The sequence below is a fragment of the Sceloporus occidentalis genome, unplaced genomic scaffold (genome assembly GCF_023333645.1).
Source record: "Sceloporus occidentalis isolate IW3139 unplaced genomic scaffold, rSceOcc1.0.p SCAF_6, whole genome shotgun sequence".
Classification (NCBI taxonomy): Eukaryota; Metazoa; Chordata; class Lepidosauria; order Squamata; family Phrynosomatidae; genus Sceloporus; species Sceloporus occidentalis.
Window position 1 is genome coordinate 15001961 of NW_028316986.1, and position 27466 is coordinate 15029426.

Below are 27466 nucleotides of genomic sequence, written 5' to 3' on the forward strand. Positions count from 1 at the left end.
CATGTGCGCATGCACACACACATTCACACATGCAATACATTCTCAATGGGGCTGAAGGAACAGTCCACAACTGTCTAGAAGGTCTATAACTCATGCCAACCATGTCAGGATAACAGTTGCTTCCAACCCGTCACACACAGACATGCAGAGTGTAGGCCCCTCTGCTCTAGAACTGCTACTGCTGCTTCTCCATCCATCCCTGGTTCCACTTTCCTGTCTGCCTGCCTTTCGCCATTTCCCTTTGCCTCTGATTCTTTTATTTTTATTTCTTTACTTCAAGGATTTACATCCTGCCTTTGTCCCATAATGGGATTCTGTGCTCATGGGCAGCCCCAAAACAGTTTTTTCTCTCTCTGGCGAAAGGAGGCAAGTGGGAGACCAGGGTGATGCCCTTGTTTTCCAGGACATGCCCTACATTTCAACCTTCTATCCAGAAGGAATTTCAAAATGTATTCCATTTTGAGCGTGGCTAAGAAGCATGTATTTACATTTATAGGAGTGTTTTCAGCTTCTATTTTGTAAGGTCCTGCATTTTTCTTGAGTGTCTTTTGCAATGCCTTGTCCTCTTTTGCACTTAGGACATCTGATCACTCTGGAGGGAAGGGAAGGAGCCAGGGAATCAGTGAACGAGGAGTGATGTCCCATCAGGGCTGAGGGGACTTGTTTGGCCAGGGTTTGGCCAAGGCTTCTTTGCCCCTTTCTTTCAGAGTTCCTGGGGGAACCGGAGAGGAAACAGCTGAGGTGAGGAAGGTTTGGAAGTGGAGACGAGGAAGGGAGAGAGTAAATGTAGGGTGATAGAGCTGTGCTGTTGCTCCTTGGACTGGTGGGAAGGATGGAGCTCTCTCTTTCCTTCTCCCTCTTTCTTCTTCCTCTCTCTTTCCCTGATAGAGAACAGTCTTCTACATTATTTCGTTCCACTCCATAGCAGTTGAAAGCATGAAGATATTCTGGTGTAGCTCTATATATGTTCTTTTATAATGGTGTAAAATTTGATCTAAAGTTAAAATATTTTTCTTCTTTTCCATATGGTGCTTTTTTATTGTACCGGTCACATGCACAAAATGGAGTATATCATGATATTTCTTATTGAATTGTATGAATCTGGGGGAAAATACATTTTTGAATCATGCCTACAATACAGTTATCTTATTAAACACAGAAATCAACAACTTTAGCTCTTGTGCCTTTTATAAGGATTTCCCCCCAGAGGTAGCTGGGGGAGTTCTCAGTTGCCTCTTGGCTGGTCCTTTAAACTTTTGCACCAATCCCCCCCCCCCCAACTGAATATTATTGACTATGCCCCTTTGAAATGCATTTACTGTTGATTGTGTAAAATACATGTGCAAATAATGGGGGCTAAAACAGTTTCCTTTGGAACAGCATTGTTTATTTACACTTCTGTTTCTAGCTTAAATAAGGCAAGGAAATGTGCCTCCAATCTAGTATAAGTACCTAATGAGTTGGTTGGTACCTAGGAGTGCTGGTGAATCTTTCAATCACTTGTATCTTTCTACTTAAATGGTGTACAGTTACCATCTTTAATTTTTTGGGTCTCCTGTGTTTGATGTCACTCTTATGGCTAGATTTAAAGGCCTAACTTTAATATGCTGTAATTTTTTTTTACTTATTTGACCATCAACCCCCCCATCATCCCACCTACTGCTATTAAAACTCCCTTCAGATTTTTTAAAAAAGTGATTTGTGATTTAGGGGGTTGTTGCTTGAGAAATACAAACCTGAAGCGCTTTAGTATATAAATAAAGAGTTGAATAGTTTGTTGGATTCTTCTCATATAGAAATAAACAGTAAAGGTTCTGACTTTTAATGGTGAGAGATACATTTTGTGGAATTTGATGTGTATTCTTCTCTGTTGCCTCTTCCTATCATGTAATCCTGTAAATTTTTTTTTTTTTGTAGAGGTAATCTGGTAAAGCCATTTATGGTCTACAGTAAGCTATATTTGTGGAATCATCATTATCTTGGTCACTATCTAATTAAGATACCCTCCTTCCAAACCTTCTTGAGACACTAAAGTACAAATGAGACACTAAAGTACACAGAAGTTAATAGATAACAAAATGGAGAAGAGTAGTACATGGACACTGAACGTAATTGTTACTGATTCAAAGCAATACAGACTTCAGTGTGAACAATGCACACAAATATAGAGCCACTTTTTTGTTGTATGAGACACATAGTACTTGACGTTCTGGAGAACCCTTTTATATACTAAAATACAAAAATGTGCTTTTGTTGAAGATAATTTAAAACTCCAAGAAGTAATTTACAGTTAGGATGGAAACCCATTTTGCTTATCTTTCGCAATGATTAGGCTATTTATTTACTGTACTTCCTACACTGGTTGACACCGCTGCTATCTATTTTGATGGGAGCTGTACAGACAAAAGGATAGTAACTGGAGTAGAAATTTCAGAAACTCCTAAATGATTGTTGAGGTTAAGTCTGAGTCACTTGCTATGTATTGTATACTTTCACTTAAAACAGAATAGTCTGGACCCAAAGAGGTACTTCAGGGTATTCCAACAGTTTGTGCTCACTCAGTGGAAATTTTATTTTGGCTCTGAAACCGATTCACGTTTCTCTGCAACTCCCCATGGTTTCAAAAGCATTTTGTCATGCACACAAGGATGGATGAGTAAGGTGCTTTTCAGGACCATGAGTTCAAAGCACCACAGGACACTCAGAGCTGTACAAATCTTTCAAAGTAGGTTTACTGGTACACTGAAATCTTCAAAGAATTAATTCTGCTGTGTTGCCCTTTGATGCCTCTGTCCTGGTGCAGACATAATACTATTGACTTTGGCGAAGAGACTGGGAGTGAGCTGTGATCTCATCCTTTCTTTTCCTACACTGACTTAGTAGTTTTAAGCATTGTATCAACTTGTAGGGTTCTCACATTTAACAAGGATTTGCAAAAGGAAATGTAAGGACGAAACAGACCGTCCATTTGGAGTAGTGTCCTGCCGCCGCTTTCAGCGCTGGATTGGGGCCACGGCACATAGTTGCTACACTGAAAGGAGTGGTGAGATTGCCGTTTCCTAATGCTGGATCGGGGGCACAGCAACTACATGCCATGGTCCCAATCTGGCAGTTTGCTGGTGCTAAAAAGAATGGCAAAATGCTGCTCCTTTCAGTGGCGGCAAAATGGAGCTGTTGCTGTGGTGGCAGCGGCTTTTCGGTGCCCCTTTGGCATAGGAAGTTTAAACGCTGTGCCAAAGACACGCCATGACATCCCCACTGTGTGGTTGGGCATATGGCGTGATGCCGGCATCAAGGTAGCATCGGAGAATGTGGACGCCACGCCCCCACTCTGCCCCAAGGCCGGCATTAAATATCAGTTTGTTCAGCCCTGTAGCTATGTTAACCAGAGTTAGGGTTGAAGCAGATAGAACACAAAGTCATGATTAAGGCCCTGTACATACCGGCCCTTTAGCACTTCCTGGCGACATGCTAGGGTTGTCTCGGGGCGCTGTTTCCAGACGCCCCACAACCCCAGGACGTCACAACTGTGTGATACTGTATACACGGCGTGCACAGCTGTGACGTCATTGCTGCGCGCCTTCCAGACAGGCGCGCGCGGCAGCGATGTCCTCGCGCCGCAGGCAGTTTGCGGCGGTGCTAAAAGGAGCCGCTTTTTACCAGTCCTTTTCTTTCTGCGTAGCTGCGCCACGCAATTTGGATGCTGCGGCATGATTAGCGGAAAAGAGAGGCAGCTGCTGGCCGCCTCTTTCTGGCGGTCTGTACCCTGCCTAAGTTGACTAGTGATGGAGAACCAAGCTAGGGGCTGTTCAGAGTAGGAACTAGCTGCATCAAAAAGCCACATTCTGCTTCAAATCAGGCAGAGACATCTTTGCAGCAGGATTTACCTCTTTCTCAGCTGCTCTCTCCCTCTCCAAGTTATCCAGTCCCTTCTGCAGATAAAAAAAAATATCCCTGAGCAGAGCACCAATGACAGAAGGACTTGTCTGAGATAAGAGATAACCTTGCCAGACCTCTGTGGTGTTTCTGAGCCTTTTTCTCCCCCTTTGACCTTTCGATTCCTTTGGGAGCTGGAGGAAACTACAGATTCTATGCTGCTGTTCAATCAGTGATTTAGTGTGACTTCTCAAAGAGGACTCACATTTTTCCCAGCCCTTCTAGCGAGCTCTTGAAAAGGAAATGGCCTTCATAGGGAAAGGAACCAAAGACAAGGAATTTTAACTGCCATAAAAAGTAAAAAAGGAAAGCAAAGCAAGGCATTTTTGTTAGGTAAGGAAAGGAAATACAGCAGAGCACCTGTGGCCTACTATAACTGCTGGCCTTGCCCATCCTGGGAAAACTGCCTCAGAAATCACCTGATTTTCCAAAACAGCCTGTACAGAGTGCCTTTTACTTCAAGGACCCACCAAGAAGCAGGACATGGTGTAAACTGACTGCCCAGGAGGCAGCAGCTTTCTCTAGATGGTGCAAGGGAAGGCTTTCTTTACATTTCTCCTACCGCTACTGTGCAACTGTGGGAAAAAAATCACTATGATGGCCAGAGTATCACACTAATAGGATTTTACCCTAACATCACAGTAGGTCATGGGTGTGCACATGAAATTTGTAGATTTCAGGTCATTGGGAGAAGAATCAAACTATACCTGAACATAGTGGCCCCCTGTTTTCAGGTAATTTAATTTTTTTTTGAAAAATGCCTAGTGATTAAGGATGGGAGTTACTGAACATTTTTGAAAAATGTCTCGTGGTTAAAAACAACAAGGCACCACTATATATGTATGATTCATTGCTCCTGATGAGATGTTGACACAGTGTGTATCTTGAAACGACAGTGCCATTTCCTTCAAGGACTATTTGCTCATTTTAGCCAAGGGCAAATAGTTATTATATAAAACCACTGATTCCAGTGCAGAAGTAAATGGTACATATCCTATTGGAAACATTTTCTGAAACCTTTCTAACATGGTTTTACAAAGGACTCAGTCCTTGCATAGGAATAACTACCACTTACCAGCGTAAATCTATTGATGTTTACTTTAAATTCAATTGAACCTTCTTCCATGGGACTAAATCGCAGTACATAGGATTTCCTTGTTAGTGCTATAATCCATAAGCACCACTGGCACTGTTGCTGAGTACGTATGATTCAGGTCCATGTTGACATATACAGCTCATTCCTATGAATGCTTACCACCATAAGCAAGCCTGAATTTGTTGGAGAGGGGAACCACCAAGTAAATATGCCCTGAATTATAGCTATAGTCTGTCCATGTGCAGGATCCAGTTCAAATCTACATTTTTTAAAAAACTGAAAAAAAGTCTAAATAACTTGAAATCAATAAAGTTTCCTCTCACACTTAAAATTGGGCCTAAATTCTTTCTGCACATTTGAGAAATGAAGAAAGCATTGTTGAAAATTTCACCAAAATTCAAAGTTCTTCCTCCCTTAAACTCCTGAAGACATAATTTTAAATGTAGTTTTCTACTGAGTAATAACAGTAGTGCCCTGAAGGAAATATTTTAAAGTCCAGTTGGAACATCTCCAAATAAAACATTTGTTGTCTATGAAACAATTATTCTGATGATGAAGAATGTTTTAAATATATATTTTTATATGGAATTAAGATTTTTTGGTTCTTGTTCCAAGAATTTCTTTACTAGTTTCTCTAAAGCAAAAACATGTTCATCTACATCTTCTGGTACAAGATCCCTGAGCGAGTTGCAGAGTTCAAAAAGGTATTCTGTGTTTCTTCCACTAGGACCAACTGCATTAAAAATCTGTTCGGCAATTTCTTCTAGAGGTGCTGGTCCAAGGTAGTTAGGATTTTCACAGGTTCCAATATATAACAGCACATCGAATGGTTCCACTAAGGGATCTTTGGGATAGAAAAGAACAGTTGTAGTCCTGTAGCCTCCTTTCTCTCGGAAATCAAGATATGCTTTTACTTCGCCTTCATGTCCGATTGGTAGTTTGTATGCAACACCCCATACACAGCCCTGTTGAAGAATATAACCAGAAAAGTAAAATAAACATTCATTTTACTGTGAAGTTGAAGGCTTTCATGGCCAGCAGCCATAGTTTTTTGTGGGTTTTTTTGGCTATGTGGCCATGATCTAGAAGAGGTTTTTTTCATTTTACTGATGAAAGTGTTAACTTTTAAAGAAATTTAGAGGGTTATTCACAATTCAGGCTATCTCTTTTATCTCTATTTGAGTTTGCAGTATATATACACAATTTTCCTTATTGAAAAAAATGGATAGAAAAATCAGTATATTGTGGATGGAATCATATGTTCCTAAAGATACAGGGATAGGCAACCACAGCTAGTCAGGGCACCAGTTTTGTACCTTAGAATCCTTGCAAGTTGCATGGGTTGTCAAAAATACCAAAGGAGGAAAAAAAGGAAAGGCCTAGAAGACCATGGTCCAAAACATACTGCTGAAATAATCCAATTTGACACCACTTTCACTGTCTTGGCACAGTGCTAGGGAATCCTGGGAACTGTAGTTGTGGCAGTAGAGCTCTCTGACAGAGAAGGCTAAATATTTCACAAAACTACAGTTTCTATAATTCCCTAGCATTGAGCCAGGACAGTTAAAGCAATGTCAAACTGGATTATTTCTGTAGTGTTTTTTGGCAATATGTTTTAAATTATTTTTCATAACCAGATATTTATTTAAATTCTCTATATCCCCCTTTCAATGCGAGAGGGAGCCAAGGCTGCTCACAAAAAAGAATAAATAATACTTGACAATGTGTGTATATGTGCCTTCAACTTGCCTATTGACTTATGACGACCTCATCAATTTCATAGGATTTTCTTAGCCAAGAAATACTCAGAGGTAGTTTTGCCACTTCTCTCCTCTGAAATATAGCCTGCAGCACCTGCTATTCATTGATGGTCCCCCATCATAGTATGAGAGCTTCCAAGATCAGAAGGGATATAGTGTCTTTAGCATATTTAAAAACACTTCTTAAACAAATCATTACATTAAAACAGGTTACCCAAGTTTTGGCAGTGGCCAGGAGTTTATTTGCACAGATAAAACTAATGTGCCAGTTGTACCTGTTCCTTGAGACATCAGATCTGGCTACATTAGATCTTGCATCTGATGAAGTACTCATGAAAGCTTATGCTACCAACTTCTTTCCCTCAGTTAGGGGCAAAACAGACACTGGCCCTTCTGAAGACGGATTGGGGCCATGACAAACACTCATATCCACCTTGAAGCCATCTGAAAAAAGGAGCTGTCCGGACGGTGGCTTGAAAGGGCTGTCTGTTCTGACCCTTAGTATCAAAGGGGCTTTAAGATCCCTTTGCATGCACATCTGGCTATGATGACACATGGCATGACATTATGTCCCATTTGAACTACTGTAACATACTCTATGTGGGGGCTGCTTTTGGAATCTGGAAATTTCAGCAGGTGCAAAATGCTCTGACCAGAATGCTGTCTGCAGCCAATTACTCCCTTGTTACATTAACTTCTCTGGCCACCAGTTTGTTTCCACAATCCAAAGTGCTGGTTATGACCCTATGCAGCTTAGGCCTAGACTATCTGAAAGACCCTATCTCCCTTTATGAACCTAGCAGAATCTTAAGTTCTATGGTGAGGTCTTTTTCTTTGTCCCACTTTGTCACAGGCTCTCTTGGTGAAGGTATGCGAGAGCCTTCTCGGTGGCTGTTCCCATCCTTCCTTCTCTTCTTTTGCTAGCAGGGAAAGAACTAGTCCTAGGTCCACACTTTACCTTCTGTGTCAATATGAGTCTGTGTGAGATTTCCAGGAGACAACTGGTAGACAGGATGGGATAACCCACAACTCTTCACTTAGCTGCAACCATCCCTTCAGTTATTTTTATTTTGGTATGCATTTTTCTAGCCTCCTAGTCAAGCTGGGGTTGAAAGAGAGAGACGGGAGGATTGAGAAGAAAGGCTGTATACATTTCTCACGCACTGATTCTCTCAACTAGTGTTGTCCAGCAAATACAGATTTGGGAGACCTATCTGGTTCTAGTCTGAAATAGATCTACTCTTAAAAATTATGTAGTCAGTTTCTAATCTTGTGCAGCATTATTCACTGCATTTTAAGTATTAGAAAATCATTTTGCTTGTCTGTCAGACTTTTCCTGTTTGTCACCATGCGTAAACTAATATACTAGCATGTAAGTCTGTTTAAGTATTGTTGACAGAAGATGTTATTAACAGATCTTTAAAATGAAACTTAAGAAAATGGTGAATAGTTTCTTGTTTTTACTTTCAATTGTAGATTATAAATTTAATAATTATGGCTGACTATAGATTTAAAAGATGTTTGCATTGATCTGAGTTTCTATTTTTACAATACAAATTCAGGGGAGCAGAGAGAGGGGAAAAAATCCACAAGCTGAACTATTCTTTGCTTATAGAGGAATCTGTCTGTTAGCATAATGAGGTACAACTATACAGCACTGAAAAAACTTACCAGAAAGGTACAGAAAAGTCACAATGGCAGACAGTAAGCTGAATTCTGCTGGCCTTGTCAACTACAAAAGGTTGAAGTCTACGCTTGCAACTAAACTGATTTCAATTCAGAGTTGGCACTGCAGGGAAACTGTGTTTCAAGCAGTTTCCCCTGATGAAGTGGAAAATTTCCATGTTTTAGCTTCTCAACAATGTTTTATTCTGATATTTTCTTAAGGACATATAAAAACTAGAACCTGTGCACAATGAAACTGAATAAAATTAAGAACAAGATCAGAGTTTGCAATGGTTCTCATATTATGAAATGCTGACTCCAGTGGTGAAGGAGATACATGTTTGAAGTATATTTTGAAATTCTAGGCATTTAGAGAGTACCCATCTACATTAGAGGATTCTTGGCTTTTCACACAGCAATCTCAGTAGTCATTTCAACAATCTTGGAAGACAGGCCAGCATTACCCTCCATAGTGGAGATAGAGAGGTGCATGTGAAATAAAGGCATACTTTGATCTCCCCATGAGATTATAATTGACTGGAAAATTGGAAGTAGGATCTTTGTAGCTTACATTCTTACAGCCTACTCCTAAACATGTTTAGTTGAAATAAGAAGCATCAAAATCAGTAACATTTATTCCTAAGCAAGTGTGCAGTGTTTTAGTTACTACTATATACCAGTCACAAGAATTGAGCAGCTGCTCCCTGTTTCATATAGTTGTTCAGTCAGAAACACTAACTTTTAAGAATCCTAAAAAGAATTCAAAAATTCAAGTGTTTAGAGTGAATAACAGTACCCTAGAAACACCTTGTAAACTTGCAGAAAATCAGAGAATGAATATTTGGGTTAAAAGGTTAAACTAACTTTACTAGAAAGGTTATGATGAAAAAAGTATACCTAACTACTATAGAGCACACTGGAATTAAAGTGTAGGCATTTCATTTTAGAAAGGGAATGGAACCTGTCTTGTTAGCCAGCTAGTCAGACAGAACAAATTAACATTTTAGTTATTTTGTGTATTTAGTTATTTTTGTTATTTTCCTACTGAAACTGAGAAAGGAGGAAATGAGGAAAAATGCCCTAATTTTTCTGGAACTAGAAACAAATATAACCCTGGATCTTGGCATAGGTCAATTCAAAATGCAAGCCTGTTTTAAGATGGAATTGTTCCTTACAAAGAAAATATAGAGCTTTCTCAGATTACATGTGCCTGATGTTAACACGAGTCTGGGTATTTTATTTCTTCATAAGTTGTCTGAAAGTGCATAGAGAAATGAATCTTTTGATCAGTTTTGCTTCTCATCAAGACATTTTCTCCTGCACAAATGGTGTGTTATAATATATGTATAACATATGAACAGGTATCTTTTCCCCCTCTTCTGTATTCAGCAGAAAAACACCATTGGGATGGAAGAATGAGTACATATTAGGTCTAGAGGTACTATTTGGTCTGTGCCAAATGGACACACATATCAAGTGCATGTCGTTTAATGCTTGTGTCGATGAATATGGTTGACGTGAAGCTGGTATATTCATTTAATTTTATTTAACAAATTTATTTATATACTGCTTACCAAAGTGGTATATGGTAAGCAGCATAAATAAAAAGTTGTTAAAAATACCCTTCATTATCTATCTACCTACAGTGGGCAGCACTATATGCAATAAATAAAACTAATCTGGAAAAGTATTGGTATAATGTAATGTTTTGGCATGCACCAAAACCTTAAGCTTGTTGGTACAACCATTGAGAGTCAATCAACTCCCCTTCAGGAAACTGAATTAGTTCCTTCAGAGGAATAGTTTAAACAGTCTTGTATAATGCTGAAGATGTTGTAAGCCATTTGTTTCAAGAAGCAGGTTTAGTTGCCCTTAAATAACATTGACCCCTGTATACCTATTGAGGCATCATCTTAGTTTCTTTACCTCAAATTGACATCTTTCGTAATAAAGAACATTTTATGCTTAAGTAATTTGGATGTTGCACTGTGTCTCATTAGGATTTACTCTCAGGTCGATCATAACCCCATAACTATAATCAATGATTAAACTCAATGCTTTGAGTTCTCTAGGACAATGTATGCAAGAGATTACATAAAAACATAACTACTGTACCTCAGGATCTTCAATAAGTGTCACAACTCTTCCAGGCTAAAATTAAAAGAAATATCACTATTTTAGTAAAGGTTTTACCATCAAATAATAGCAAAAATTGATTTTTTTTAAAAGACCACAACACCATAAACAAACTGCAATCAATTTGGAAGAGTATGACCATATATGTGATACTTTAATGCGCACATTGTATGAGGAAATGACATTTGTTAAGAATACAGTGGGCAGTTTTGAATACATTTTTTATTTTGTGCTCAGGACGTTTTAACAATTGAATGATCAAACAAGTCTGGACATTGCATGACTTGTCGGAGCGTTGATGCCTTATTATTTATATGAATTATGTAACAAAGATAAAAAATGTAGTGTTACTCCCTGCCTCTTCTTCCATTATAGTTTGGGCTTCTAGGTAGGGAGAATCATTATAGTTAGACTGGGGAGACCTGTGTTCAAATCCTAATTAAAGCATAAAGCTCACTGAGTGATCTTGGGACCATCATTCCCTCTTAGCCTAATCTATGTGGGGTTGTTTATAGGATATAATGGGGAAGGAGAGAACAATGTACAGAACTTTCAACTCCTCTGAGAAAAATTAAAATGTCATCTATGCAGCAAGAGTAGTGATTTCCAAACTGTGATGTATTATTCTGGGTTACAGAGATCATCCTTACTTATCATGTTGATGGGAATTAGAATTGAGGGGAGGGAATTTGTGATTGTCATCTGGCTGTCTGACACTATTTGATGTGATGTGATTTGTTTGATATTTGATGTTTTTAATCTTTTTTTTTTTCTTTTTTCTATATGGTAATTTTATCTATTCATCTTTTAATTGTTATTATCTTAGAATGTACGCCTTGGGCAGGCTTTTATTTACTCCTAATTTTACCGACTTTGTACAGCGCTGTGTATAATTACAGCGCTATAGAAATAAAGTTTAATAATAATAATAATAATAAGGAAGAACCAACTCTACAGCCTGTTCTTGATTATGTCTGGCCTGTCTCTTACCAATTGTAAGATGGATTAGTTGGAGGTTCAGATGCCTCAGATCTGCCTGATTCCTACAGAACCACATTACCTATGAAAATTGCTTCTGCCATTAGTGTTTTAAAAGAGAAGTGTTGGGAACCAGCACAAAGTGGCTGAACAGCTCTTTCTGCTATGTTTGGAAGGTCAGCCACAAGTGTGAATTCTAGGAAGGGTAGGAAACTGTGATGTCCAAGTTACATACTGTATATACAGTGGGCCCGTGGTATCTGCTGGGGTTTGGTTCCAGTACATCCCATGGATAACAAAATCCGTGGATGCCCAAGTTCCATTAAATACAATGGTGTAGTAAAATGGTGTCCCACAAATAAATGGCAAACTCAAAGTTTTATTTTGTTTTGAACTTATGTATTTTTAAAGATATTTTCAAGCTGTGGGTGGTTGAATCCGTGGATACGGAATCCGTAAATATGGAGGGCTGACTGTACTCATGTATTAGTCTAGAAATTTTACTCAAAATATCAACCCAAAAAACCTGGGTTGACTTATCCACAGGTCAGTATAACTAGTGTACCTTAACTCTTTATCAAAAATGAACCATCCTCTTCTCTGAGGAGAATGGCAAAAAGTGAGAGCTAGGTCTATCCTGGGAAAACCTAAAAGAAGCACCAACTCCTTCTACTCTCTCTGCCGCAGCACCACTTCTGGTCTTTTTTAAAGCCTGGGAGGGATAGCAGCGGCAGTACTCCTTCCTCTCAAAGGTGTACCAAGAGAATATAGGGATGTGCGGATCTTTTAGGTTCTCCCAGGATGGACTAAGTTTTTCGGTTTTAGACTAAGTGTTATGTTTTACCAAGATGGACAGGATGCTCTAACTTTTTCTGCTCTACTCAGAGAAGGGGGTGGCTTTTTTTTTTATATAAGATACAGTACTTTAGCTCTTGCCTTTACATCTTAGTTGGCATGCACATTTTCTTACCCTGCTGGCACCTGGTTGCTTCCCCCACATCACACAGCGACCATTTACTGTAGTTCCCTCCTTATCCATCCAGCTTTTAGGGTGAGCATGAACAGTTATCCTTGCTAGAATTTTTCAAGTTCTTTGGCATTGTTTTCCTTGCTTCGTCCTTTATATCCTTTGCTAAATGCACCTAAGCTTTACCCTTGACTTATCCACGGATCATATCAAAATCCACAATTTTGTCTCCAAAACCTGCTCTCAGGCGATACCATTTTGACCAGTATTTTTCCTTGGTAGATGTTAAAAGGTACAATCTTGATCTTCTTGGACTTTCTGTAATGGATCACTCATCTTGCTAAGCTGGGATCTGTCCCTTTCTTGTTTTCTACCCTGCTGCCTCCTGTTGTTTTAAACACTCTTTTTGGTCTTTTGCTATATGTGAAAGTACCTGTTAGAAGATGTGGGCATGAAAGGGAAAAGTGTTATAGATATGCTTCCACCTATGCCAACTAACGGTTTAAACCGGATCGTGATTTGTTACAATCCGGTTTAAACAAGCATTGTTGCCACTTAATTTGAATTGCAGAAGCAATTTGGAAAGGAAGCCATGCTCTAGACCCGTTTAACCTGCATTAAAAAGACACTCCCCCCCCCCCCCCGCGTGCCTTTTGGGCTGAATAGCTTTATTTCGAAATAAAGCAATTCAACCCAAGTGGGAACCATGCAGATTCATATCCACCCCTGGCCTGCCTTCTCTGCCCCTGGCCTGCCTTCTGCCGCCTCCTACCTTCAGATCTGCCTTCTCCGCACCCCGGCCTGCCTTCCACCGCCTCCTACCTCCAGATCCCGACCTCAAGCGCTCCAGCCATGCCAGGAATGGAGAAGGCCGCTGGCGGAGAAGGCAGATTGGGATCTGGAGGTAGGAGGCGGCGGAAGGCAGACCGGGGGTGGAAAAGGCAGGCTGCTTTCCTTACCCACCTGCCTGGTACCTGATTTGAATTGATGAATTGGTGCAAACTAGTGTGAACCACCTGTGCTGCTGAACCGATTCATCAATTTGGATCAGAAACCGAAATATCCGGTAAGTGGGAATGAGGCCTATATATACCTACTCAGAACTAAGCCCTATTGTGTTCAATGTCTCTGTTTACATGGACGTCTCCATTTCAATATTTGGGTTTAGGTCTGTTTAGTCCTTAATGGATAGACATGAATCCATCCAGTTGAACTAGTTTGTTAATTAGCCTTATGTTTCTTCACAAAATTACAAAGGTCACAAAAACATATCACTGATTCTTAAGGAATTTTAAAAAAATCAAAATGTAGGTTATTCTACACTGCTAAGCAGCCCTGAAGTTTCTGACTTTTTACTGAGTAACATGAAAACAAGGTCTGGTTCTCTAAAACAGACAAAACAATAAATAATGTGATCAAACTGCTTCTGCATAAAGATGCGGTAAAATCAGATGCACTAAAATCAGTATCTGACTTACTGCAAACATTTTGTTTGCTTTGTGGATAACTTTAAATGGCGTAGCTGTATTGGATTAGTTTTTTATTCTTTCTCATTCAGCTGATCACATTTCATAAGAGCCCATGAATTTGGCTGTTAAGAGCTGATTTGGGAAGTTCATGAATGCATTGATTTTCTGTGCTGTGCTAAAAGGTAATTGATTTATCCCGACATCTGATTTTTTTCAGGGAGAAATGCATTGTTCAGAGAGAAGTGCATTCTACAATAGTAAAGCTAAAGCCATCTTTTTAATGTGAACAATGCATTAGTTTTCCAGTGTACATTTAAGTAGTTTTAGGCAGTAATATAGAAACAGTTCATGTTCAAAATTGACCTGAATAGACGAGAAAGCTGGGCCAAAGCTAACAAAATGGATGTCAACAAGGAGAAATGTAAGGTACTGCACTTAGGGTGGAAAAATGAAAAGCACAAATATAGGATGGGGGACACCTGGATGAATGAGACTACGGCCTGTTACAGACAGCCAAAATAAAGCTGCTTCGAGTCACAGTGAAGGTATGGTATTTCAATGATGCATGCATCCTAAAAGTCCAGAAGCCACACCAAAGCCATGCTCCAGTCTGGAGCGTGGCTTTGGTGTGACTTCTGGACTCTTAGGATGCATGCATCATTGAAATACCATACCTCCACTGTGACTCGAAGCAGCTTTATTTTGGCTGTCTGTAACAGGCCTACATGTGAAAGGGATCTAGGAGTCCAAGTAGACCACAAGTTGAACATGAGTCAACAGTGTGATGTGGCAACTAAAAAGGCCAATGCAATTTTAGGCTGCATCAATAAAAGTATAGTGTCTAGATCAAGGGAAGTAATAGTGCCACTCTATTCTGTTTTGGTCAGACCCCACCTGGAATATTGTGTCCAGTTCTGGGCACCACAATTAAAAAAAGTTGTTGAGAAACTGGAGCATGCCCAAAGGAGGGTGACTAAAATGGTGAAGGGTCTGGAAACCATGTCCTATGAGGAACGACTCAGGGAGCTGGGGATGTTTAGCCTGGAGAAAAGAAGGTTAAGAGGTGATATGATAGCCCTATTTAAATATTTGAAGGGATGTCAAATGGTGGCGCAGTGGTTAAATGCCTGTACTGCAGCCATTCACTCGAAACCACAAGGTTCCGAGTTCAAGACCAGCAAAAGGACCCAAGCTCGACTCAGGCTTGCATCCTTCCGAGGTCGCTAAAATGAGTACCCAGACTGTTGGGGGCAAATTAGCTTACTTGCTAATTAGCTTACTTGCTGTTCACCGCTATGATCTTTGGAATAGCGGTATATAAATAAAACAAATTATTATTAATTATTATTATATTGAGGAGGGAGCAAGCTTGTTTTCTGCTGCTCCAGAGAACAGGACCCAGAACAATGGATGCAAGCTGCAGGAAAAGAGATTCCACCTCAACATTAGGAGGAACTTCCTGACAGTAAGGGCTGTTTGACAGTGGAACACACTCCTGAGGAGTGTAGTGGAGTCTCCTTCCTTGGAGGTCTTTAAGCAGAGGCTGGATGGTCATCTGTCAGGGATGCTTTGATTGTGATTTCCTGCATGGCAGGGGGGTTGGATTGGACAGCCCTTGTGGTCTTTTCTAACTCTATGATTCTATGATTCAAAGGAAAGCAAAATCATTGCTAGCATATGGGTCCTTTGAAAATTTTGGAATTACACTGTCAGAATTTTCATATGTATTTTTCATCTCTATGTTCTGTTAGTGGCACTACATTAGTTTAATGTAGTGAAACAGAAGTAATTTTAATACAATACATTTAGGAGAGGGCAAGCGCATCTCATTACTGACCAATAAAATATTACTTGCTCTTGTTTTTGTATCCAGAAAAATAGAAGGTTATGGTAATATACTCAAAATCCAGTGCAGTAATAAAACTGCAGAACTGCATGCAAAATAATTATATGTGCAGATATTTAATTGGTATAATTTATGCAGGTTACAGTATTTCATTTATCTTGAAACAGATCTCCATTGGCTGTTTAGAAAACTCGCTTGTGGGTATATGTATCCCATGCTAAAGAAATTACGGCCTGTTACAGACTGCCAAAATAAAGCTGCTTCGGGTCTCTTTGGAGGTATGCTATTTAAATGATGCATGCATCCTAAGAATCCGGAAGCTGCACCAAAGCTGCACTCCAGTGTTTAGGAATGGAGTGTGGCATTGGCGCGACCTCCGGACTCTTAGGACCCATGCATCATTTAAATAGCATACCTCCAAAGAGACCCGAAGCAGCTTTATTTTGGCAGTCTGTAACAGGCCAACATTTTCTTCCCAGGTATTGAATCAATTATATTTTAATTTGTAAAATATGCTTTTCTAATTGGGATCACCCTGCTTCCTAGGTGATATTTTAGTTTTTGTTTAAAATTGGATTACTCAATCTAATACTAATTAATGTGTTTTTAAGTGTGAATACGTTGTGGATGGTGCTGAACAGAATTTTATTCTGGCACCTTGTTGCTTTTGAAATATTGCCTATGATTTGCTGATTGAAAATACATACTGTTGCTGAAAATACATACTGTTGATAAACTCTGTAGTCTATTTTCAGAGATTGCTAATTGCATAGCCATTTAGCTCCCTTCATGCGCACTGTAAGGCTAAGCTCTCTGTGCTGAGGGAACATTTGAAAGGGAAGCCAGGTCCCCCATATAAGGTGAGACCCCCCAATGCAATTATAGTTCCTGAGAAACCCCCAAAAGTACATCCTCCCTGTCACACCTTTCTTCATTGTGCAGAGCTTGGAGGTAGGACCAGATTTCATCCTTGCTTTCCTTTACTCAGGGGGAGCCTTTTCATGCAGTTAATGTCTGAAGGTTGCTTTTGATGGTGGCTGTTCTTTACAGTTGTGCTGCTTTAAAATGTTATAGAAGACTCCTTGGACACTTTAACTATGATGTTCCTATTTGCTTCTCTCTGATCCACGAATTGTGCCATGTATCTTTTTTTTGTTTTTGTTTTTGTGAGATACAGGAAGACTGGGCCACTTTTGCAGCCATATTGTGGAATGCCCTCCCGGATGGAGCTAGCTAATGCTCTTACCTTATGTTTTCAGCATCTGTAAACATTTTTATTTATTGAAGTTATAAAGAGTTTATATCAATGCATTACAAAAATAAGCATCAATATGGTGCAGGGAAGTGGAGAGTTTCTTGAAAACTAATTATTTTCCAGCTCAGAAGAAGATGGTTCCTGAGTAATCTTCAGGAAATAATGATTTTGTACCAGACATATAATGTGTTTAGTAGCAATAGTTTGCTGCCATTTTATTTTTACTGTAGTGTATCACATATCTTATTGAATCTCAATTTGAGCATTTGGTTCCTGAGTGAGAAGATGACTAAAGGATTTAAAATAATGCTGGGGAAGGATGTATTATGAATGGCCACACAGCAAACAACACAGAATTTAGTGACAAGCAGAGGTTAAGATGGGGTGATATTTCTTCCCCACATTTTCTTGGTAGTTATGAGCTAGACAGCCAAGTAAATACAGTGGGGGGATGGGATCTTGTTGTCACTAATCAATTCCTACATGTGGTGGGATGTACTTTGGGGGTAAAGGAATATGCCTAGCTCAGAATAATGTATTCACTGGTGGTGATCCAATGTGTCTGTTCCTGAGATATGGGTATCCTTCACGCTAGACATAAGAGCTTAGAGTTTGCAACTTAGACTCTATTTCTTAATAACAATGAGGCTGCATGCAAGCTTGAAATTTCTGATGTATCATTTTAGCTAGGAATTCACCTAGGGACCAAAGGCATACTACTACTTAGTTGACACACTGACATACCACTCATCAAGAAAATGAAAATAAGATGGATCTCTCAGCTTCAGATGGTTGTGGAACTATCCCCTGAAAAAACTTGCTAAGAAAACCTTGTAATAGGTTTGCCTTAGGGTCCAGAAACAACTTGAAGCCAAACAACACACACACTTTACATTTATTATGTTAACAGTTGAATTATCTTCTAAAGAACAGAGTAGCCTTTGTATTTCCTGTATATCAGTTGTTAGGTTCTTTCTTTAGTGCAGCCAATATGTTTTCTATAATTCTTAGTTCAAAACACTTTTTACCTAGAATTGTCGTTAATTCATCTATTACATGTCTCATTTGGTTAATCTGTCTTGTATGATGCACATGCTAGATTTTCTCTTTGCTGTTCTGTAATCCACTGCGTTCCCTGGCATCAGAGTCTGATTATAAAACTTAATCATCGTTGTCACCTTGGCATTACAAAATGAAATAAAAATTCATAGATAATCTGATCCCCTTGATTTCAGAATGCTATTCTGGTGTCCATGCTGAAATATTGTGAGGTGCACAGATATTTATATAAATCATAGAAGCTAATTTTAAGGACTTTGGGTTAGGGATGTGAAGTTGGAATACATAAAGTAATGATTCTTGTTCTAAAAGATGCAAATAGTGACAAATAACAATTCCGTATATTTTCATTCACAGAAGAATGCCAGTTATTTCCAAGTGTTGCTTCATGTATGTTCACAGTCAGCTAAGTATTTCTGATGACTGAATAATTTGCCGCATATGCAACTGTAAATAACATAGCTCTGCTCTGTCAATGCCTTTCTCTTAAATTGCTGGATGTTTCTGAACTCCATTGTGTCTTTAGCTCAACAAATGCTATTTAGAATTATATAAGCTCTATAGTCCTTGTATAGTGAGAGGGACACCAGATTTTCAAAGTACTGTAAAATCTATTCTTCTCATTCAGGTCGCTTAAACCCCTAAACATGCATTTTTCATGAAATAGGAAGGGTTACTGCTTGATTTGTTTTTAATCTTAATGTACTATATGTTTATTCTTAACCAGTTGGAGGCACAATAAGATTATCTGATTACAGCCTATACTGTGATATACTGTAGGTGTATTCTTAAAATATGACTATGATCTAGAAAAGAAGTGGACATTTGACGTGGACATTAGAAGGGCCATCAAAGAATCCTGTAACAGCTTCTTAAAACATTCCTAAAGTTAAACACAGTTTGGAATTTGGAAAAAGAATTAATTTAAAGAGAAGCTTCCAATTAAAACAAAAACAACTTCTTCTATACAAACCTAAGCTATTTTTTAAAATTAGAGTTTTGATTGAAAATGTTGGAGTTTTGAGAGTTTTCCCAAAATCGGAAGGAGCAAATAATCTCTGATTTGTGGTTGAAATATTTAGGAAAGATTATTGCTAATACTGTGGTGTAACTAGCATACAGATTCTAACTACAATAGGAACACATTTTTCCAATGGTTAAAATCCTTCATTTTGAAGATACTGGTGCAAATGAGTTATGGCTATAATCCAGTTTGATTAAATTACTCAATAGAGTATTTGATTAATTAAGGAGATATTTTTATTGTACCAGGATTTGGTAGAGCCCTGCACAGCTCTTCTGAGAAGTAAGCTTGTAACTGAGTTGGGAGTGATAGCCAGGTTTGCAAATATCACCATGTTATTCAAGATGGTGAAATCCCAAACAGCTTGTGTGAAATGCTCTGGGAATGTTTCTACAAAAAAGGATGAATGGCAGATAAGACCGATTTAAGTGATAAATAACATGATTTACACCAGGGCAATGAAGTACAATAAAAAAGGGATACAGTACTTGATACAGTTGGAAGCTCAGTGATTTTAATCCAATTGCTAGCCTTAGCTAAAGTAGATGGTTGACTCATTTGTCATAAGACCTATGTTGTGATATTGAAAAAGGCAAATTTTGTGCAAAACTTATTAGGAGAGGGGTTGAAGACTGAATATCAAGTATCAGAAACCTGTGATATAATCATAATCCTATTAGCAACATCTCATAAAGAAGCAGACAATGTCAACCTGTAGTATGAGTTTCCAAAGTAAACACCTGTAGAAGCTTCCAGATTGTGGAAAGACTGTGGAAAGGTATTTCACCCCCTCACTGCTGTCCTTCTGCTGGCAGACAAAGACCTTTTAATTCATACATGCTTTTGTACTCTCATGTACTTTTAAAATTGCTTTTAATTCCATGGTTGCTTTAATATCATTATGAGTTTAATAGTGCTTTAATACTATACTTTTTTTTTTATCTTTTAATTACATTGTGAGCCCCTTGAAGTCAAGCCCTCAGAGAAAGGTGGAATGGAATATAAATAAGTAAATAAATATTCCAAGATAAGTGTGTATAGGATACTAAGATGATCAAGGAGTGCTTTTCCTATGAAGGAAAGCTAAAGAGGTGGTGATTTAATTCAGACATTAAAACCAGTTAAACAATGGAGATAATTCTCTATCTCAGTACTAGAAGTGGGGATCATCAGTGAAACTAAACTGTGGTAGGTTCAGCAGGATTGTATTAATTGTTGTTGGTGTATGGCTTCAAGTCAGTTCCAATTTATGACCCTGTCATGGGGTTTCTTGGCAAGGTTTATTCAGAGGAAGTTTGCCATTGCCTTAGGACAGGAAAGTGACTTGCCCATGGTCAACCACTGGGTTTCATAGCTGAGTCAGGATTTTAATCCTTGGTTTCACAGACTCCTAGACCAACACTCAAACCACCACATCATGCTGGCTCATGATATTACCCATGATATTCACCCCTTATCTATAGGGTATATGTTCCAAAACCCCGGTGGATGCCTGAAACCATAGATAATAATAAACCAGGTACCAGTAATATTTTCAGACTTCAGGTAACTGAAGCAGAGCAAAATTGTGGATTAGGGTGAACTAATTTTAATACTAAATGGAAGAAATAATTTTGGCATATAATATTACACCAGTTCCTCTACTAGTGATATTAACAGGTATATTAGTAATTTAGGGGCAAAACAGACAGACCCAAATCAGTGGCTTGATGCCGCCCCTTTCAGCACCAGATTGGGTCCATAGCAACCGCACTCCACGGGCCTGATCTGGTGCTTTGCCGTGCTAAAATGAACTGGCAAAATGCTGCTCCTTTTTTAGAGCAGCAAAAGGACACCCTTGCTGCTGTGGCAGCAGCTTTTTTGTATTTCTTTGGTGCAGCGCACCTAAACGCTGCGCTGAAGAAGTGGTGTGACGCTGTCCCCTGTGCAGTTGGGCAGGTGGCGTGACGCCAGCATCGAGGCAGAGTCGGAGCATGCGGCATGCTGTTGCCATTCCCCCACTCTACCCTGATGCTGGCGTTTTATGTCAGTCTGTTTAGCCCCTAAGTGCACTTTTGGAGCTGCTGGTTTGTACAGGTAATAATAAGGATAGGAAACTTCAGTTTTGATCACTGCAAACTTCCCAAGACAAGAAATAAAGGAAGTTAGACTCCTTAATTAATACATCAGATACATCTATAGTTCATGGAAAACTTATAGAAATTGGAGTGGCACAACATTTGATTGTCAGAATACAAAGAAACAGAATAGTTCTCAATTGGCAAGGGGATCAGGCAAGGCTGCATTTTATTACCCTGTCTAACTCTTATGCTTAACATATGATACATCAAGCAGGATTAGACTCCGAGAAAGGAGGTGTGAAAATTGGGGGAAGGAACACCAACAGTCTAAGGCAGATGGATAATACCATATAACTAGCAAAAAATAGCAAAGACTTGGAACCATTACTGAAGAAAGCCAAGGATGAAAGTTCAAAATCAGGTTTAGAGTTAAACATTAAGAAAATGAAAGTAACGACCACAGATTATTAACATAACTTTAAAGCACATGATGAAGACATTGAAATAGTTCAAGATTTTCTATCCCTTGGCAGAATGGAGACTGTAGTTAAGAAATCAGAAGAAGACTAGGACATGGAAGGGCAGCTATGAAGGAACAAGACAAGATCCTGAACTGTAAAAATATATCACTGAATACTAAAGCCAGGATGGCCCATGCTATAATATTTCCCATTACTGGATATGGCTGTGAAAGCTGGACAGTGAAGAAAGCTGAGAAAAAGAAAATCAACTTATTTGAAATGTCGTGTTGGAAGAGTTCTATGGATACCGTGGATTGTTAAAAAGACAAATAATGGAACAAATCAAGCCTGGACTCTCCCTGGGAGCCAAAATGACTAAACTGAGACTGTTGTCCTTTGGCCACATCATGAGAAGACATGACTTGCTAGAAAAGACAATAATGCTTGAGAAGGTAAGAAGATGTAGGAAATGAGGAAGACAGTGTTCCAGATGGATAGATTCAATGAAGAAAGACAAAGCCCTGAGTCTGCAAAACCTAAGCAGGGCTATTGATGGTAAGGTGATTCGGAGGTCTCCCATTCATAACCATAAATTGAATATGACTTGATGGCAGTTAACAACAACAAAATGTAACTTGCACCAATATACTGAGGAAAGGTATTACTATGGATGAGCTCCCAATTCCATGTGCAAGTCCACATCATACACTGGGAATGCTGGAACAAGGACTTCAGTATGGAGCTTCAAGTGCGACTTAACTTGGGAAGGTTGCAGGATTGACTCATTCTCCTTGTCAAAACATCATTCCCAAAATGTAGCTACTTTTATGATAGCAGACTACACAAGAGACCCATGATTTTAACTTTCTAGTAGTAGGGTTTATTTTAAACATTTTAAATTTGTCCCTTACAATGTTTCAAGTAATACTTCAAAAATTGACAGCGCCTGAGTTTCTACATTTAGCACAAGAAAGTTGGCCTTTTCAACATATTTCTACAGTATGCTTGCTTAGACACACAATGTTGTGTACACTGGGCCCTTGTTATCCGCTGGGGTTTGGTTCCCGGACCTCTGTGGATACCAAACTCCATGGATGCTCAAGTCCCATTAAATGCAGTAGGATAGTGAAGTGGTGTTTGTTTGTTGTTGTGTGTCTTCAAGTTATTTCTGACTTATTGTGACTCTAAGATGAACCTTTCATGGGGTCTTCTTGGCAGGATTTGTTCAGAGGAGGTTTGCCACTGCCCTCGGCTGAAGCGGAGAGCATGTGACTTGCCCATGGTCACCCAGTAGGTTTCATGGCCCATCCAGGAATTGAACCTTGGTCTTCAGAGTCATAGTTCAACACTCAAGCCACTACACCACGCTGTGTATGTACCTTATATAAAATAGCAAAATCAAGGCTTGCTTTTTGGAATTTGTCTCTTTATACTCTCCTCTATTTGTGGTTTTTGTGTGCCTTCAAGTAGTTTCCTTATGGCGACCTTAAGGCAAATCTATCATGGGGTTTTCTTGTCAAGATTTGTTCAGAGGGAGTTTGCCATTGCCTTCCTCTGAGGCTGAGAGAGTGCGACTTGCCCAAGGTCACCTTTTATTTATCAGGAAGGAGTGTCCTCTTTTCTTTAAGACTGAATCCTGGCCATTTCAAGTTAACTTTTTTGTATTTATCTTTTAATTACATTGTGAGCCCCTTGAAGTCAAGCCCTCAGAGAAAGGTGAAATGGAATATAAATAAGTAAATAAATATTCCAAGATAAGTGTGTATAGGATACTAAGATGATCAAGGAGTGCTTTTCCTATGAAGGAAAGCTAAAGAGGTGGTGATTTAATTCAGACATTAAAACCAGTTAAACAATGGGGATAATTCTCTATTTCAGTACTAGAAGTGGGGATCATCTTGTCTGGGTTCGTGCATTGAGAAACGCACGAGTGATTTGCTTGAGGTCTCTCTGGCATAAAAATGGGTGGGAACCTCTAATATTTAAACAAGAGAGATGTGAATGGTTGCAGAGTCTGTTCCAATTATGGGTGAGGCAAGAGAAGTTGCTGGAGTAAAAAGCAAGCAAGAAAGTGTGGATAGCATGCCTGGATCCCAGGGATACAGAAGCATCCTCCAGTTGTTTTACACCCCTGAACACAGGGAGACCTGTCCTCACATTGCGGGTATTGCCGTGCAAAAAGTAATGGGAAGAAGCTGGCACCCTGAGCTGGGCTGTGCAACCGATCTTTTGCCTCCCCATCTCTGCCCTGTTGTTGGGTAATTTTGTGTCATGTTGTTCCAAAAAAACTTTACGGTGACCTTAAGGTGACCCTTAAGACACTATGGGCTGTTGGACAGTGGAACACACTCCCTTAGAGAGTGGTGGAGTCTCCTTCCTTGGAGGTTTTTAAACAGAGGCTGGATGGCCATTTGTCAATGGGGATGCTTTGATTGAGAGTTCCTGCATGGCAGAATGGGGTTGGGCTGGATAGCCCTTGCAGTCTTTTCCAACTCTGAGATTCTATGATTCTATTGTAGTGTTTTCTTGGCAAATTTCTTCAGAAAGGGAGGGGTTTGCCTTTGCCATCCTCTGAGGCTGAGAGTGTGTGACTGGTCCAAGGTCACCTGGTGCTCAAAGCATATCATTTGAAAAGAAACACAGTGGGCCTTTGGTATCTGCTGGGGTTTGGTTCCAGGACTCTTGTGGATACAAAAATCCGTGGATGCTCAAGTCCATTAAATACAATGTCAGAGTAAAATGGTGCCCCTTATGTAAAATGGCAAAATTGAGGTTTGCTTTTGGAAATTTATATATTTTAAAAATATTTTCGAGCTGTGGATGCCTTAAATCTGTGGATAAAAAAAATCTGTGGATATGGAGAGCTGGCTGTATAGCACAGCAGAAAAAAAAGGACGGTGGCAACTCTCCTCCCCCCTTTTTTTTGCATGAGCTTTCATGGATCTAAGCCCCTTTTTTGGATGTACAGTAGTAGTAGCTGTGTGCTTTTAAGTCGATTTTGATTTTGTGGTGACCCTAAGGTGACATAGTGTAGTGGTTTGAGTATTGGACTAGGACTCTGGAGACCTGGGTTCAATTTCTGCTCTGCTATGAAACCCACTGGGTGTCTTTGGGTAAGTCACATTCTCTCAGCCTCAGAGGGAGGCAATCAGAAACCTCTTCTCAACAAATCTTGCCAACAAAACCCACGATAGACTTGAAGGCACACAACACACACAGAAGGTGATCCTATCATGGGGCTTTCTTGGCAAGATTTCTTGGGGGGGGGGGGGTTGCCCTTGCCATCCTCTGAGGCTGAGAGCATGTGACTCGCCCAAGGGCACTCCATGGGTGTCCACACTGAGCCAGGATTCGAACCCTGGTCTCCCAGAGTCCTGATCCCAACACCCAAACCACCGCCCCACACTGGCTCCCCAGGAAACTAGCAATTGAAAAGTAAAATAAAATAAAACCAAATGGTCCCCAAAACACGTTCATACAGTCCATGGTCTTTTGCTGCAAGTCACTTCTGACTTAATAGTGACCCTAAAGAAAGCCCTATCCAGGTTTGTAAATGTTGACTCTGTGTGAGTGTGTGTGTCTGAGAGGAAGGGGTTTTTTGCCTTTTTCTGAGGCTGAGAGCGTGTGACTCTCAGCCTCAGCTGTGTGCCTTCAAGCCATTTCTCACTGAATGGTGACCCTTAAGGAAACCCTATTGTGGTTGCCAGATGTTGGCAACGTTTGCTCAACATCTGTTTGCCTTTGCCACCCTCTGAGGCTGAGAGAGAGAGACTCTCAGCCTTAGCAGTGTGCCTACAAGGCATTTCTGTCCAGGTTTGCAAATGCTGGAAACGTGTGTGTGTGTGTAAGAAAGGTTGTCTTTGCCACCCTCTGAAGCTGAGAGAGTGTGACTCCCAGCCATGGATCTCTGGGATGTGTAGCTTGTTGTGACTTCAAGCCATTTCCATCCAGGTTTGCAAATGCTGGAAACGTGTGTGTGTAAGTGTGTGTGTGTGCGTGCGTGCAAGTTGTCTCTGGCATCCTCTTGAGGCTGAGAGAGTGTGACTCTCAGCCCCAGCTGTGTGCCTTAAGAAAACCCTGTTTCGGTTGGGAGCCACATCGGCTCAACATCTGCCGCCAGGGCAAGCTGCAGACCCCAGACCTCCATCGCCACTGACCCTGAAGGCGGGATCGGATCGGATCCAACGCGCCTCCTCCTCCTCCTGCTCCCCGCTGCCTGGCTCACCTTCCCGGGGACCCCTCTGTGGTCGGTGCTGCCCTGCCAGAACCTGCGCCCGTACCCGGCGATGTATCCGACCATCTTGTCCTCGTAGGGGAAGTCCACCTTCCAGATGAGGGAGCCGTAGCCGAAGACCCACATCCTGCTCCTGGCCCCGCGGAGCTCTTCTGCTGCCGCCACCTCCCTCTCCGGAGCAGGGCAGCCGCAGCCTCCGCATCCAGAGCCCTCCATGCCGCCCTCTCCGGCCCCCGCCGGGCGCCACGGGGCTTGTAGTGCTTCAGCAGCCCTCCGCCGGGGCTGGGGCTCTCCTGGGCCGGGAATGGGGCCTCTTCCCCCGCCACCAGGCGCCCCGTGCCTCTGGCTTCCTCCCTGGAGGCGGAAGGCAAGGCAAGGGCAAGGCAAGGCCGACTTAGAGCCCTGGAAAGAAGGGAGGGAACTACAGCTCCCAGCATCCCCTGCGGCGCCAGGCAGAAGGGGCGGAGTCTCGCCTGGCAGGGTCCCCCCTCCCTCCCTCCCTCCCTCCCTCCCCTGCCATTCATTAACCCCAGACTGTGCTGAATGGAGCTCCCCAAGGAGTGCTTTGTGGCGGTGGTTGTTGTATTTGTGTGCCTTCAAGTCGCTTCTGAGTGATTATGGCAAACCTTATCAATTTTTACCCCCACTCAGTCCATTTGGAATATAATCACTTTAAATCAAATTAAACCAATCAATATAAAACAACAACAACAACAACATTCACTTCGCTTAACAGGTCACAGCGGAGTATAGAGATGTCATCTGCGTACTGCTGATTATTATTATTGTTGTTGTTGTTATTTTATTTTATTTTCATCCTGCCTTTCTCCCAGTTGGTTAAAACAAGTAAAATAAACAGACAACAGACTAGAATAACGTTGGATAACAATCATGTAATGTCTGGGAAGGCTTCTCTGAACAGTATTGTCGTCTTCTTGGCGTGTGCCTTGAAGTCATTTCCGACCCTCAGGCGACCCTTACCAATTTTTGCAATCAATCCATTTTGAAAATAATTGGTTGAAAATCAAATCAATCTATGTAAAAAATATTCACTTCGCTTAATAGGTCAGTGGTGTATAGAAATGTCAGTTGTGTACTACTTATTCAATTACCAAAGCATTTTTTCAAAGCTTTTATTTGTTGTGTGCCTTCAAGTTGTTTCTGACCCATGACGACACTTTGCGCCAGCCTAGGCACGTACTAGTGTTGCGTAGGGGTTGAGCGTCTGCACACCCCACAACCCTAGTACGTGGCAGCGGTAGCATCATCATGGCGGCCACCATGATGACTTCACGCATGCTCTGCGTCCAAAAGGCATGGCATGTGCGTGACATCTCCATGCAGCCCCAGGTCGCATATGGCAGCCTGGACGTGCCGTGGGAAGGAGGTCCGAAACGGAGCTCCTTTTGGGCGCCACATTGTTCCTGCAGCAACTGAACGGCTGCAGGAATGATCCAGGTGGCCCCTTTCTCCCATGGCTGTGGCTCCCGGGGTGTCCAGGGGCATGAAGCCCCAAGGAC

General features: G+C 40.7%; 2 protein-coding genes across 6 annotated transcripts in view; one reads left to right on the plus strand and one right to left on the minus strand.

Annotated features, from left to right (window-relative positions):
- Positions 1 to 27466, plus strand: part of ASB3 (ankyrin repeat and SOCS box containing 3) — a 91168-nt gene that overhangs the window by 5942 nt on the left and 57760 nt on the right. The gene's annotated exons all lie outside the window — the stretch shown is intronic.
- CHAC2 (ChaC glutathione specific gamma-glutamylcyclotransferase 2) lies at positions 991 to 26304 on the minus strand. 4 transcript variants are annotated; one of them, XR_016281654.1, is made up of 4 exons: positions 25993 to 26304; positions 10573 to 10608; positions 5012 to 5997; positions 991 to 3932 (listed from the first exon to the last, which is right to left on the minus strand). XR_016281654.1 is itself a non-coding variant. In XM_089528926.1 (3 exons), the coding sequence occupies exons 1-3, from the start codon at positions 26160 to 26162 to the stop codon at positions 5611 to 5613; spliced, it is 648 nt and encodes a 215-aa protein (XP_089385052.1). In that variant the 5' UTR covers positions 26163 to 26304; the 3' UTR covers positions 4619 to 5610. The 4 variants fall into 4 exon arrangements, 1 of the variants encoding a protein (XP_089385052.1); XR_016281653.1 differs by having other exon boundaries at positions 991 to 1893; positions 25938 to 26304; XR_016281652.1 differs by having other exon boundaries at positions 25938 to 26304.